Source organism: Pinus tabuliformis, chromosome 6, assembly GCF_031772625.1.
Source record: "Pinus tabuliformis cultivar Carrire ecotype Pingquan chromosome 6, CPIR1, whole genome shotgun sequence".
In the NCBI taxonomy this organism is placed as follows: domain Eukaryota; kingdom Viridiplantae; phylum Streptophyta; class Pinopsida; order Pinales; family Pinaceae; genus Pinus; species Pinus tabuliformis.
In genome coordinates, this window is record NC_142292.1 from 104164844 (window position 1) to 104181547 (window position 16704).

General features: G+C 35.3%; 1 protein-coding gene across 1 annotated transcript; it reads right to left on the reverse strand.

The window, feature by feature from the left end:
• Positions 1 to 418: 418 nt before the first annotated feature.
• LOC149257473 (uncharacterized) lies at positions 419 to 1721 on the reverse strand. Its single transcript, XM_089369836.1, has 4 exons — positions 1284 to 1721; positions 1095 to 1181; positions 909 to 1001; positions 419 to 736 (listed from the first exon to the last, which is right to left on the reverse strand). Exons 1-4 carry the CDS (start codon positions 1404 to 1406, stop codon positions 539 to 541), a joined length of 501 nt encoding a protein of 166 aa, XP_089225962.1. The 5' UTR covers positions 1407 to 1721; the 3' UTR covers positions 419 to 538.
• Between the last annotated feature and the right edge of the window lie 14983 nt (positions 1722 to 16704).

A 16704-nucleotide genomic window follows, 5' to 3' on the forward strand; every position in this document is an offset into this window, starting at 1 on the left:
ATGTCAATTGTTTGCATTTTGTATTAATTCCTAGTTTAACATCCAATTGTACTTTCAATTTTGCATCCATGGTTACATCCGCATTTGACTTCTTATATAAAGTATATTTTTCTTTACATATATGACCCCCTTTATAGATTCATAGTGAAATATATGATAGTTTCTAAATATCATTAAAGCAGATATCACAATTCAAAATCATTTGTAAAGAAATTTAAGAGAAATTGACAACATCCATCCAAAAAAATAACAATGTGTCATTAACAATTTTCAAAACATGTATAAAATAGCAACATAATACTAATAAAATCAGTATTATTTTTAATCAAAACAAGTAAAATTCAAATATGATTAACAAATCAAAATATTTCATGAATATCGTTATTCTACGATAAATTAACAACATAAATCAAACTCATCGTATGATTACAAAATCAAAATGTCTCATTGATATAGGGTAAATTCACAACACCCATCTAAACATAACAATGTCATTCTACACAATAATTTCTTCATAAAAAACAATGCATGTGCATGCCTAGCTACCACCACCAAGATCATCCTCATGATCATCTTGACCATCCTCATTACTCTGATCCACATCATCACCAACACCGCAACTATCATCATCATCTCCTCCTTCACCACCATCATCCTCATCCTCATCCTCATCATCCCCTGATATATGTTGAACATAATTTGGATCATCGTCTTGGCAATCATTACCTATAGCATTCTGACAAAAAAAATCAATATTACATGTTAGTATTAATTACATAACACAACGCATGTTTTTGTTATACAATGTTAACCATAAAATGAGGTAAGATATAATATCTAATAGTACTAAAAAATAAAATGAAAATATGGTTTAAAAGTATATTGGAAATCCAACTAAGATTACATACCATAGAGTCCATCCAAACAACAAATTCAACCCATCTCTTTTGCTGCAGCACCTCCTTTTCCAAATGATTTGGAGGTCTTCCATATTTTAGTTCCTATCAATCAGTAAATAGGGAGAAATTAGATAACAATGACTTTCTTCTAGTACAAAATTTATTAAAAAAATATCACATGTTTAATATACTTACAAAGGTTGTTATCAGTGCTTTTAAACCTTTCTGGCCACTACGATGAGTGACTTTTGTCTTGGTTAACCTCGCCTTGGATGCCTTGTCCTTAAACATAAACCAATTCAATTTATTTTCACACAAATACATGTCTAAGATACTTATAAGTATTAATACATTCTAAATAATGTTTAATGAAAAATTCAATACCTGAATGCTCTCATTGCCGGCTTTTCTTTGTGCATCCAACTTCTCATATGATTTTACAAGTTCTTTCCATACTTTAAAAGGTATGTCAATAGGTCTTTGTTTCAGTCTTTGATCTTGAGGCATTTTTTTAATTTTTCTTGTTTGGTTAAAAAAAACCGAACAAGTAATTCACATCAATGGCATGGGGACTCTATGGATATGTGTAAAAAAATGGCTATAAAGAAAACATCCAAAAAACATATGAGCTCTCCCTTTGATGGTCACTTGGGGCATATGGCTGGAAAGGAACAACTCCATTTTCGAAAATCAAGGACAATCCTTTGTCAAAGTCCTTCCTAATATTTGCTCCAAATGTCTTAAAATGAAAAACAAAATTCAAACGTCATCCTCAAACATCTCCCTTAAATATAACGTTGGACCATAAATTCTTCACTTTTATTGTTATTGGCTTTGGAATGATTTTTCTATATGCAATTATATAATGAAATATGTGTGCACTAATGAAAAAACATTTAGTTTCATTTTTCATAATCACAAACAATGAAAAAAGAATCACACGTAACTAGCATCATTTTCGAAATTTTATATTTATTAAAAATCTTTAACATGTTTTCCTCCCATATCTCATAAAAAGGTGTGAAATTTTTTATATACTCTCCAATAAGCCTAAGGATCACATACCTTTTAAAACTTTGCATTACCATTATATGTTTCTCCTTGAAGATATATAATATGTTTCTTCTTTAACATATATATTATGTTTCGCATTTCTTAATATTTGACAAAATACTAAAGTTGAAAACAATGGTCATTGTCTCAATCATATTCCTGGTTATCTTGTTCAGCATAAAACAGTTTGGTACAAGCAAAGTAGGCATGACATTTTCTCTGGCACTCATGATATGGTTTTTCTCTATTGGTTCTATTTTACTTTACAATATTATTTAACATGACATGACAATTTTAAGGGCATTCAATCCTGTTTATATCTATTACTTGTTCAAGAGGAACACTATCAAAGCATGGATGTCCCTAGGAGGTTGCGTGTTATGCATAATAGGAGCTGAAGCTATGTTTGCTGATTTGGGTCACTTCTCAGTAAGATCCATCCAGATAGCCTTCACATGTGTAGTATTCCCATGCCTACTATTGGATTACATGGATCAAGTTGCATATCTTATGAAGCATCCCTCTGTGGTGGAGAACGTATTCTCTGCTTCAGTTCCAGATGGTTTTATCTGGCCAGTCTTCGTGATAGCTAGTGTTGTTGCCATGATTGCAAGCCAAGAAATGATCTCAGCAACAATTTCATCTATTAAAATGTCCATGGCCCTAGGATTCTTTCCCAGATTGAAAATAATTCACACATCCCAACGGTTCATGGGTTAGATCTACATTCTTGTCATCAACTGGGTTCTAATGATAATGTGTGTCTTGGTATGTGATTTTTTTAAGAGCACAGTCGAGATATCAAATGCATATGGCATTGCAAAGGTAGAGATGATTATGGTGACTACAAGCCTAGTGACTCTTGTCATGGTTCTTATATGGGCAAAAAATATATTCCTTGCGATTGGATTTCCTATTCTATTTGGATCAACTGAGCTAATTTATTTTTCTGCAGTTTTGATGAAAGTGGGGGAAAATGGTTGGATAAATGGTTTTTGCCACCTGCTTCCTTCTTGTGATGTACATTTGGAACTATGGAAGTGTTCTGAATTATCAGGAGTTGTATATCTTGTTGGTCACGGAGATGTCAAGGCTAGAAAGGATTCATGGTTTCCTAAGAAACTGGTTATAATCTACTTCTATGCTTTCATGAGGGCAAACTGCAGGGCAGGCCCTGCAAGCCTCAATGTACCTCACACCAATCTCTTGCAAGTTAGCATGACATATACTGTCTAACTTGAAGGTTTCCATGAATCAAACATGCTGAATGTTTTTCAAGGACCAAGTCACAACATCAATATGGTGATGGATAACAAAGATTTCCTTGAAGGTGGCAGAGATGAAGTGAATTTTAATGTGAAGTTAATAATCATAAGTTTTGTTGTCGACCAAGATCTTCATTACTTAGTCCTTGATTTTGTTTGATAGAGAATAATAGCCATTCCTACGATTAATCACTGATATTTATGAACAAAGACACCATTCGTTTTTCAATGAAGATGATAGGTGGTATTTTATATGCATGGTTAAGCCTAAGATAAGCCATGTTTTCTACATAAGAAAGTTATATTAAGTTATATCCATGAAAATGAAAGGAAGATGACATTGCATGTTTCCTCGTATAGCTAACCATCGCTCAATAACATTGGATGCTTCTCCACCTCATTCATTACATCATTGCTTAAGAACCTTGGATGCTTCTCCATTTTTTTTGACATCATGTATTGATTATGTTGTTGTTGGAGGTTTTACACTAAGTTTTTCAACATCGAGCTTACTAGGGCTTGCACCACCGGGGTTATGAGTAAGAATCTCATGAGGTTTTCATAGCCATGATTATTAGAATCAAAATAGTAGGATTTGCACTAAAAAACAGTTCATAGAGCTTTCCTGCTGGGGAGAAAATCACAAGTTCAACTTCTGCAGTGCAGAGCACCGAGAGCTCGTAAGCTTTCTTCAGCAATCCACCTACGTTTGGAAAATGTAGCCTGCCTGCTGGCGATGTTCTCAATCCTCTTCCTCTGCATCTTTCCCCTCACTATTCTTGTATGTCCTCTTTTGTTTTTCCCTCCAAACAAACCCTCTCAAATTGAGAAAGCAGAACAACTCACTCGATGAGAATCCGAATCCAATTATCGCTTCTAACAATAACCCAATACGATACCAGAAGTGATTACACAAAACCTCATTGACTCTTCATTTGTTTGGAAAAGAGCCAAGCATATACTTCTGACGAGGGTTTCCGTCTCAAGTCTGGCTCGCAGGACGTCGCTTAGTCAATTGCGAGAAAAGTTTTCCACCTGCCTGTCACATACGGTTTGTCACACTATATATTAAAATCAAGGACAATCCTTTCTCGGAGTGGACAATCCATTTGAATGCATTGATCAATGCTTTGTGCAACGCTGGTAGAGTGGACCATGCAAGGAACTATCTAATGGAGATGAAAAAATTTAAATCCTGATATAGTTTGCTATAGGACATTCATTGGAGGCCTATGCAAGTTGGGTATGGTGGATGAGGCAGTGAATCAACTGGCGATAATGATTAGAAAGGGTCTCTCACCCACATATGCTTTGTACTATTCACTCATCAAAGCTTGCTGCAAATCAAAGAAAGTTCAAGCCGCTGCCCAGATACTGAACAAAATGCTTAGGGAACGTGTTGTTCCAAGTCATGCAAGTTTTATCTATGGCATGCATCATCTTGGGAAGGTAGGAAAAAAAATTGAGGCATAAAAAGTTCTTGAAGAAGTGATAGATTGTAAATCCTCTGTACATGTTAAAGTATACACAGAAGTAATGTCTGCTCTATTTCAGACCAGTGAAGTGGAAAAATAATTACAATTAGAAGGCAAAATAATTAGAAGAGGTTGTGAAACTAACTTTTTGACTCTGTAAAACAGTGTTTCTCTAAGGGAAAAATTGATGAGGTATCCAAGATTTTAGAAGGCATAAACCAAAGATATCCGGTACAAGGTATTACATTATTAAAAAATTGAAATGGTCAGATTTATTGTTTTTCCAAGGATACCACTCTTGCTTGAAGGAATGGAGAGGGCTCTGCTCGTAAGAAAGTACTGAACCAAGACCATTGTCAAAAAATGTTGAACCAAGAGTATTGTTAAAAAGCAATGTTGCTTAGTTGCATGAAAATTTGATTGTCCAAAATTTATTTTGAACTCTTTGTTGGCAAAATTTCATATAAAGGTATGCCCTTTTGCCTTATAACATGATGATTTTAATGAAAATGGAGGAAGGGAATCAACTTCAGAGAATCAAATGAAGTTAAAAAATATTAGATTATCAATTATAGTCCATAGGAAGGGAGGAAAATAAAGGGTATGGTTGTGCTTAGCTGAAACGTTTGCCTCTCATTTGAGAACTTTTCAAAAACTCAACTTTATTTCTGAATCTATAAACGCAACTCTAAGTTTACATCTCAATTTACAGGTAAAGATTCAGTTTAAAGAAAATCTAAAAATAAGAATAAGCAAATCCAGAACTAAGAATTTGAAGCATTATTATTGTGGCAGAGCAAGGCAACTAAAATTTGAGTGTGTGGGAACAAAGTGGGATCTAGAACATGGAAAACTCACAAAAAAAAACAACAAATATTGTGGAAAGCGGAAAAGAGGAAAAAGAGCATCATTCCTTTGTTAATTCTCATACAGAATACAAATTAGATGCATGGTGTGAAGGAAAATGAAATTTACAAATTAGATGCATATGACCATAACATGGGATGTCCCCCAACTTTAAATTTTGCATCATGCAGACATCAGGTAGCAAGCCAAGGAGCATCTCGAGCTGTTCAGGACATTTCTGTACCTTCCCCCCCCCGACAAATCCTAAATCCTGGATATAGGAGTTGCAAATAAAGTATGGAGCTTCTTGAAAAAAAATGTTAGCAATGGGTACTAATGCTAGTTTTAACTTTAACCTGCTTGCAATGAATACTCGGCAAATCCAAGTGTATCTTGAGGTAAAATTTGTTGACAATAGAACAGGATGGTTTTCCCGCTGTTGATACAAATGGATATTGCTGTTAAGCCTAATTTTAACTATGATATGTTGCCAGAAGACATGTCCCCAAAATTTGGACAAATCCCTCAGACCATAGGATGCGTTCCTCAATCCCAGGTATGCATCCTCCTACAACATGGCATAGAGCAAAATATGCTTAACAGAAGTAGTCATTCACATCAATAGCAGGAAAACCATCCTGATGTGTTTCCAACAAAACATTATCTTGTGATACCCTGCACACCACCATATTGGGTAAAAATGTAAAACTAGCATGTGTACCCCCAATGCCAACATTTTTTTCAAGAAGTTCCAAACCATAGCAGACAAGACTCTAGATACTAAAATGACAAGAAAAGTTTACAAAACTTTGAGAATTGTCAAGCCTGTTTCAGACTCTCAGATATCTAGTGGGCTATGCCTGTCCATGAATGCACGTGAGAGACCAATAATATACAAGAAGGCAATGAAACAGTCACAAAAGCACCTACACTCAAAATTCCATTCTGGAAAGAAGGAAAAGACTCACTAAGGATACCAGGGGGTGCAAAATTCTAGATGTGAGGAATAGCAGTTACTGAGGAATACGGTTCATCTATTCTTACTGTTACAGATAATGCATTTACCAGATTGACTCAAGGTCTATTTCCTAGTGTCATGGAACACTGTGTTTTGATGATGGCTTTTGGTCTTGTTCCCATGGAACTGTAGTTGCATCTGGCTTAATCAATATGAAAGGGCTACCCTGTGCGCGATTAGGAAGAAGTTTCCTTTCTTTCTCCTCTGGGTTATGTTTCAAAATTATAACCATCAGCTATCGGCATGTTGAAGGGATCACACACCTTTCAAGCAGAGCCCATTTTTCTGCAGGATTGTCCATAGGCATTGTTGCAGGTAACACCCCTTCATACAGAAGCCAGTTTTCCACAGAGGAATGGTGGTTGTTCAGTGACTCAGGGACTCTCTATGCAATCACAAGTAGTATAAGCATTATAACATATCCTTTCAGAATTCAAGTATATCTTCTCACTGGAAAGCAAAACAACCTCACTTCAGAAACAACAAACAGTGTAGATTAGGGTGAAATTTGTGATCTATGATCTTCCTGATATATGCCATTCCCTTTCTAATCTTGATGACATTTTACAGGTCTGTATGAGCAGAAAGAGTTCTCTCAGTGCTTAATCATTTTGAATTTTTATGGCTTCTCATGTTGGTCCCCATGTGAGTATCAGTTAATACTGCTGTCAAATTGTATAAAACAGATAGACAGGAGGACTGAACACAGAAGGTCTACATAAACTAGTTTTGCAGTGCTTCCTTTTGCTATTCATAAACAACTTGCACTGTGGGAATGTACTACCTGCAAGGTTGCGTTGTTTGTTTCATGAAAGGCTGGCCGCTAAATGGCATTGGGAGCCCAGTTGTTTACTTTCCAAGTTAGTCATTCCTATCAGATTTACTTTGGCTAAATATCGTAAGTTAACACCCCATCTTTTGTGTCGTATGAAGTTGAAGTTGAATCTTTAGAGTAACAATATTCTCCAAGCTTGTTTCTTTTGTTCAGCAAAATAGATTTCTAAGTTTATTGTCCTTTGTGTCACTGGCCCATAGTAAGGTTGCTTATTTAAATAATTTATTCAAATTATCATTTCTGTTATTAAACAAAAAATATTGTATAGCCCAGAATTGGGCCCACTGGAGTTCATTCCCCTGTTAGGTCAACATAAAACCTTTGTTGCATAGATCAATGGGCCATGCAACATTGGGCATATCATTTTTTAAATTTCAACTACAGAGTCTCATAATCAACTAGAAGAAAAATCAAGTCTATCTTTCAATTGCTTGAACCAGGACTATATCACGGATATTGCAGCAATAAAAGAAATAATTCCAGTCTATAGAAAGGTAGCATAGTAATAACATACTTGAGTTTTCGGGGTGCTTCAAACAATCTCGTCCTAAAGATAGGATTCCAGGTTGTTTGCAGATTTTAATTGGTGAGGTTGGCTCTAATTTTGGAACTTTGTTGGCTCTGCTGCAGGTATCATTTTGCCCCAAATCTTCGCCAAGCCTTTTCCATGGACTCACTAAAGGACTCTCATTTTCTGCATCCTTCATATGAGTAAACCTTCGACCCAGCACTGGTTTTCAATACAAACTTTCAAAGAGAGAAACTGGCAGTTTGGAGCAGGTTACAAGACCTCCTTCTATAATGAACAGAGATGACCCCGAAATGTGGCAAAAGTTCTCCCCTTCAGCCGGTGCTAAAGAAAACAAAGAGCTTCTCTCTGAAATCTCTAACGGCGTGCTTGGATGGCCTAATCTGACCAAAACTACAAAAATGTACCATGAGTTTTCCTCTACGTTGTTATATTGTGAAGGATAGTGTTTCCCTCAATTACTAACCGTTCCAATAGCCCCTGCTTCCTGATCCATTAGTTTTGACTTCTCCAGACACTAAAGAGCATTAACGATTCTATTCCATTACACAAAGATGAGCTGGAAGGGAAAACCCTTCGGAGCACAGTATTTCATGTTGAGGTATCAAATTCTTGGTTCCTTGGAAATAGAAACTGCATGAAGATATCTACGAACCACTTGAACATCAAAAATGTTCAGTCTCAAAACTCTGAAGTAAATTTGTAAAGAATGTAGCATTAGCTTTCTTGGCTTAGTGAAATCCCTAATTTTCTATCCTATTTGCCTGTCTTAAAAATCTCACGAAAACCTATAAAGATTGTGCCATTGTGTACGCTTAGCCTCTAAAAGCCCTAGCTTTCTATCTTCTTCTGTGTAATTTGAATAGAACACCATCAAATACCAGAATTATCAATTCCCATTCTCCAAAACTTTTAAATGTGCGGAACTGAGACAGAAATCATTCAATCAAACCACTCGAAATGCATCTGAATGCTGATCCATTAACTTAAAGAAATTCTTCCCAAACTCTGCCATTTTTTAAACAAAATTTTGAGCACAACCTTGTCTAGTCCATTTATAGAGAGCGTTAGTTTATGAAATCTTGCCTATAAGCCAAAATAGAGTCAAAATTTTCCATTGAAAGCTCAGAATAACTGAACCAGAAATAACCCTTGTGAAATTTGCTGCTTAAAACATTGTTTTGAGCACGACCTCTTTCTTGAGATTTATTTTAGATAATACGGTAGCTTATTTAATGAAATATTTCCAGAAAGTCGAAATATGGCAAATTTTTCCAATCAAGAACTCTAAATAATTTCATTAGGACAAGGCGTAGAGGATTCATGACGGCGACAAGAAAATAATGGCGCTTTGCAATTTTAGCACTCTCTTGCAGAAAAATACCTTTTTCTGAAATCGTTTTGACCACGAAGAAACGCAGATGAACTGTTGGAAGTCGTGCAGAGAGAGATCTGGTGGCTCGTGGATCGATTCTGGGGCAATGTTTATGCGATTGCAAACCATGATTGTTCATATGCGAGCTACTGAGCTCGTTGAGAGGGATACGCGCAATGGCGCCAAACTACCAAGAGGATTTGAATTTAAAGGCGGGATAGAATATCTACCGTCCGATCATGTCATCGATGGCCATATATTTGTGTTTCAGTAAAAAGGATTTTCAAAGAATTTGAAATATTATACATTTTATAGAATTTGAAATATTATACATTCTATTATTTAAGCTGAATAATAGTTTTACTTTGGAAAAATAATTGGGCACATCAAATAAAATATTGATGCGACGGACATAGAACTCCGAAACAATAATGCACCTTTCTCTTACTCCAAAACAATAATGCACCCTTCTCTAGCTGATGTGTCAATGCTTTCTTTGAAGTGGAACTTAAAGAATTAAGTAATTATTCATTATTAAATTGGGATTTTATATAAATTAATTGATTATTTATTAATGTTAATTTCATTTTATAATTTTATAGTAATTTTTAATAGATTTTTGTTAAAGATAATTATTTGAGCTATTATTGTATCAAGATTTTTGTTGTGTCTTTTATTATTATATTTTAATCCACTTTAAACATGCTCAAAATATGTTTTCATCTTCATTTGTGGAGATTATCTACTTGCATATTCAAAAAGTTTTGATGTAGTTTTTGCCTTGAAAAATGATTATTGTGATTGTAATGGTGAGAAATTATTCTATAAACAGTGTTAAGTGTTATTTAGAATAAATGAGAAATTCTTTTTGAATTTATAAGACTAATCTTTGAGAGAATAGATATATATTCCCTAATTATCACATAAACAAGGGGTTAATCTTGCATTTAGTGCTTTATCTCTGTAGAGTTTCGCTAAACAAAGGGAATACCTCCTCCTGCGTGACTTCGATTGTCCCTCCCTCTTACAGGATTGCAAAGCATTAAGAATTGAATCTTCTTTATTTTAAAGATGTAGTCTTGTCGAATATACCAAAAGCATAGTAGGATTCTTTCATTATTGACAAAATCAAGCACATGTGCAAGGGAAGTATTCATCTATGGATGGTTAACAAGTTCATTAATAACTACAAGCAAACGCTTCAAACTATGTATTTAATGATCTCTAGTCATCATCTAAAGAGTTCAAGAATCAAATCAATTCCAACCTAAGTTCTAAGTATATGGTAAACCTCTACTCTAGAGGTTCTATTATTGTAAAATTTCACAACTATGGAAGTTGTGGCAAGGTCTCAAAGGAGGGACTTTCTTTTTGGGGCAAAACTAACCTTTTTTCAAAAGATAGTTTCTATAATTGAATCCATCTTCAATATCCATTTCTTCAACCCCACTCTGGATTTGAATATTGAATCCCCCCTACTTATTTTGGGATGAGATGATCTTTCAAAATCCAACATAAATATATTGGGGACTTACAACAATATACAAACTAAGCAAGGAAGGGTATACACACATGTGTTAGAATTTGAATTGAAGTTGACTTGAGCAAAGGTATAACAATGCATATTTAATTAAATATTGGTGATTTTAACAACCACGTCCATTAGATTAAAATAATGATACTTTATGTGTATCTATATGCAAAGACAAAATACTTGAAAGGCACCTTCCCAACACCAAAGGACATTATAAGAAAAATGGAAAAATAACAAGTTGATGGGTGGTATGATTGAATGAAGAATCAAAGGGCAAGAAAGAAGAGACATCCAAGTTTAGTCCTAATAAAAGATTTTATGGCCCCTTCCAAGGAGTGCGTTATTAAGAGGGACACAAACATGATCATGGAGTCTGTGCTAAAGTCTTATGGGAGAAATAGGAAGCATGTGAATGAGATATTATGGATTTCAAAAGAGAAATCATGTTATTCAATCCAATAGAAGCAAGGGGATTGGTTCTACTTGAGACTCCATAAACTCTAAATCAATTGGTGAAAGCAAGAAGTCTAAAAGATAAATGCAAAGAAAGGAATATCCATCTATGTACAAATCTACAATAAATAAATTCAAAATTATATAGTGTTTCCATATAGACAATGTTAGGTCCCTATAACACTAGTGATTCCCCCATTACTAGTGTCATTGTGGCCCTTACTGTTATTGTTGTGCCCTTATTGTCCCCATATTGTTATTATTGTGCCCCATAGAAGCCCACTATTGTTATTTTTGTGCCCTTATATTATTATTGTTATGTTGACTTTGATTATATTGTGACCCCTTAGACTCCTATATATAGAAATGAGGCTTTGTCATTTGTATCATCCAATAATTGTTCTTTTGTGTAATGTAAAGGAGGTTGCCCCCTCGAAGAGGCTGATTTCTAAGTTGTTGATCTATCTTTTCTATCTTTTTGTGAGTTGGTTTCATAACAGACAACCTAGGTTCGAACCCTAAAAAGTGTAGGGTCTTTGTGAGTGTTTGTGAGGGAATGTGTTTGACATCACATAATTGGATTCCCTTCATCATCAAAGAGACATGTGTCCCAAAAGTCAATTTGGTTTAAGTGGATGTTAATATGATACATTGTATATTTTCTGAGGGTAGTAGCACAATTGGAAAAAAGCATGTTGGCAAGCCCTTGTGTATCCAAGTGATCGAAAGTTCAATCCCCCAGACATATCTCACCAATTGAACTTAAAAAAAATATGATACATTGTATATTGCAAAGCCATTAAGTTAAGTAATGACCTTGGCTGACCCAAATATTTAATTAGAATTTAAGCTCAAACACAACATTAGAAATGAAACCTTCACTCTAGATCTAAGGATATAGGGGTCAACATTGGATATTGGATACAAGACAAGGTGATCAAATGTATCTCTTGGACTAGCATTTTTTACAAAGGAATACAAATTTTAATGCTTATATTAACATGTATGTATAATATAATAATGAAATAGTCACTCTTTAGTTCATGGATAAAAGTGTTGGTGTGGAAGGAAATCTCGAGGGATGTGTCACTATAGTCATAAAAATTGCATTTATTGTGGCACATGTAGAACTTATTAATTGGGTGTAGCTTTAAAAATGGATAGGAGTGTTATCCTCCCCACCTAACTGCAATTCCTACAAATGACATATTTAGTGATTAATGAGTATATTGTTGTAATAATTTTGAACCCTGTGTTAAGAAATCCCTATGCAATCCAATTTAACTTAGGTACCATCCTCAAAATGAGGAGAAGTCATTTGTGGGTTTCCTTAGAATGTGTATTTCAAGGAAGAATGTGTACTTTGTCGATATGTTGAAAGGTTTTACGGTCTTTGTGTTTTAGTGTACCATGTCATATTTGGCATTGAGCGTTGGGTGTGTTGGAAGCCAACTCTTGGTAAACTCAAATACACTTGTCCTAAGGAGGGAGTTGGGGTTTTAAGGTTCTCTGGTTGTAAAAGCTTTCAAAGTCAATGTTTTTCATCCTCTTCTTGCATATTGCAGCCTCAAGGCCATTCGATGAGTTGGTGGTCATGCTTAAGGTTTTCATCCTATTCTTGCATTGTGCTTAAGGTTGATTGGTACCTTGTTCCATGAATTATGATCAACTTTGGGTCCTCTTTCAGTAGACACCTCCTAGCCACAGTATTAAAGGCAACATATTGGTTTCCTTTACTAATTTTAGCTTGTAATAAATTTATATGTAATGGTTGTCACACGCGTTCATATACAACTATCTCATAACAAAGCTAACACAAGCACTTCTACCCATGCCTACATCACATCACAGAGGAGGAATCAATCAATATTATTCAATATCCCGCATTCGAGTATCCCTCCTTTGAGGATTCAATCCAACATTTATGGAGATCAGGTCATCCATTTACAATAACTAGCTTCGCCATATAGCATGTTCATATTCCTATTGTCATGGCCGAAAGTACCACCGACATATATCTTATGCAATACAAATAAATAATTAGAACGCCTCAATGGATGCAATTCATCCTATAATGCATAATTCATATATTAGATAACCCGAACCATAGGCTCTACCGTTTCAAAACAAAATCATTTATCATACATAATCAATAATCCGTCTTCCACAGTTGCATGACACGTTAACATGTGTATCTTAGGGATTATGCACAATTAATCAGAAGCGCAGCATTGGATGCACAACACAAATAACTTGTACCATAGTTTATACAGTCGAGCCTTAACCACAGTTAACAAATTTGCATAGCGGCTCAAGCACGACTATTCACTATCTTAACAAAAGACAGGTTAACACCAATTCTACATAAGATCCACATACTGTGACTGTAATTAGAATTTCATTTATGTGCATCCATAAAATCATCTCATTAACGCCACATGCAGTGCATTTAAAACTCAAGCAAATTCTCTCATATGCTAAGGAATTTATAACATAGAGGGTAAGAAACCAACATACAGAACAATCCACGCAAGTGAGTCAAACTAGATCAAAAGAGAGAACGACACTTGGAAAACAGAGCACCGCTACCCAACCTAGAAATGACTCTTCAGTTCACCACCGAGTCGAGGTTCTTGCCATGGATCAACCGCCTCCAATTGATCTATGCAATGGGTATTTAATACCTTCTTTCATGATATGGTTTCCATTAGCGGTGTCTCGCTTTTATGGATATTTTTATCCATTTGCGTAGGCTTATCTCATAAAAGCTCACCTTTCTCTCCCATGAGGATTTTCCTCATAGAAGATTGCCTTTCTCTCCCGCACAACTTTTATGTTTTTCTCAATGGATATTTATCTCCAATCCATCGAACTTATCTAGAATTAAATCGAGAAGCTTTACCATGAAAGAATTATCCTTTCCCATTCACCAATGTGATTTGGCAAGAATCTCATCTCTTGGTGTCTTGCTTTTCCAAGTGATTAATTTATTAATAATGTATTTACTTTTTATATTACACATCATACCTAGCTTTTCTCAGCTTAGGTTTGCAAAGTTTGACACACAAGGGAGGGGTGTTACATTTTGGATCCCTCTCTTTCCTTAAGATCCCTCCAACTGCAGCTAGAGTTCTTAGATGACTGTAAGGAGGAAGCCCCTATTGGAAAGGGACAGACAGTTTGAAGGTGTCTATCTTGTTGGTAATTCCTATATCGAAAAGTTGTATTTTCATAGTCCAGGGGTTGGGAATACACAATTCCCATCCACTTGAGCTCAATTTTATCTCGCAAAACTTCATTGGGATCTACCTAAACACATATGCAAACATAGGTGAAAATGCCTTTCAAAAGTCTTTCCCTGTCTACTTTGACGAATCTTCCAATAAAATTGCCCAATTTTTCTAAGAGATCTAGATGGGTAAAGTGAATGGGAAAATTGGGAATCTTACCCATACTAGAGTAGTCATCGGCAACATAGTGAGAGGATTGAAGTTGGGAAACCATGGCTTCACTAGAAGACCAACTCATCTCCAAAACCATGGACCTTGGTCAAGGATTTTTTTCTTATCCTCAAGACATTTGAAGATCACCACAAAAAAACATGGGTCTACATCCACCCAAACCGACGTTCATCCAATCCTATCATAATCGAACAGAAAAACGCTACTTTTTCAATAGAAAATGGGGAATAAAAGTATCACCCAAGGATAATGACCATCGCATCAAGCGCTCAATCATAAGGGAGGAGCAATAATTTGACAATCACACGTCCTTGATTTCTGTTGATTTAACTCTGAACACTCACGTAATATTCTCTTGCTTGGCGAATTAAACACCACTGCATGGAATGGACGAGGATTGAGCCGAACCCTGGATGAAGCCCACTTCATTCTCATCTAAACACAAAACTATATATACGTCAAAGCTATTACAATAGATTCTGACTGTCAACACCTCAAGGTTCTGTTTAAATGTGGCTACCTTTTATGGTTACTATTGAATGTGTGATTGGCAATAGTAATGGCAACTTAGGGCTGCCAAATTTCCTTTGATTCCCTCACTACATCCTAATGCAAATAGTTGTTCAATGCCTTGGTTGTCTTTCAAAACTGGTAGGCAGCGTCTTCTTTGATATTTCTCGATGGTTTTAATTCCACTACAATCACAACTTTCATTTACATAAACTTCGTGTTTTCGCACGAGCGACGATTGTTCCAAGGTGAAATGTCACTTGGATGGTTTCAATGTTGTTGACCCATCATAACTAACTAACGGATATGCCCATTACAATTTTATACCACCCCATTATCAATATCAATTATGCATGGGAACCAATTAAAGCAACTTTTCACATTAATTTTATATGAGCATGAGAACATGTGTTAACGAGCAGCCCATAAAGCCTCATTTTGAATGCCATAGTCACTTAGAAGGAATTCCTCTTGTAGTAGCATCCTCCCTACTAAAATTTGCTAGTGCTAACATTAGAACCACCATTACAACAAGATATCTTTCTAGTGTTGACAACACCATTATAGTAAGATACCTCAAGAGAGACAGAAAATTTAAAAAGTATGATAGTAATACGTATCCAAAAGATGGTATTGAAACTAGTAATTGTTCACGAATCCATAAGATTGTAAGGTCATTCTCATTATCATAATCATTGTCATCATCATCACCATCATCCTTGTCATTGTTATTGCCATCATTACATTATCATCATAATCACCATTCATGCCATCATCATCATCATTATGGACATTGTTTGCAATTGTTCATAATTGTAGATGTTGTAAGAAATATCATCAACCCAAAAAATGTGATCAGTGCTAGAAAAGGGTTGTTTAGGACACATTGATATACGTAAGAGAAATAACAACTCTATTTTTGACAGATGATCGATGATGATCATCATCACCACCATTATCATCGTCATTGTCATTTTTATCATCCCCATCATCATCATTAATGTAATTTCTATCGACATTGTTGTAATCATGCATCATCATCATTCATGCCATTATTGTTTTTGATGATGACCTAGATGAAAATGATAATCATGACACCAAAGATAATGCTTATGATTATGACAATGACAACATCTAAAATTGGGAAGATTCGCCAATGTCATTAGCATTGTCATCATCATAATCATTGCCATCATCATCATTGTCATTGTAACCACTATCGTCTTTATCATCATAATCACAATTCATGTCATCGCCATCATCTTCGTTTTCATCATTGTCAATATTATTGACATTGTCATCAATTGTTCATAATTGTCAATGCCATAAGGAATATCATCAATGCAGAAAATATGATGAGTGTTGGAAAAGGGATGCAAAAGCGAACATAGAAATGGGGGCAACAATAGAAGTAAAATTGGATGAAAAGTGGATACAACATAAGTAGATGC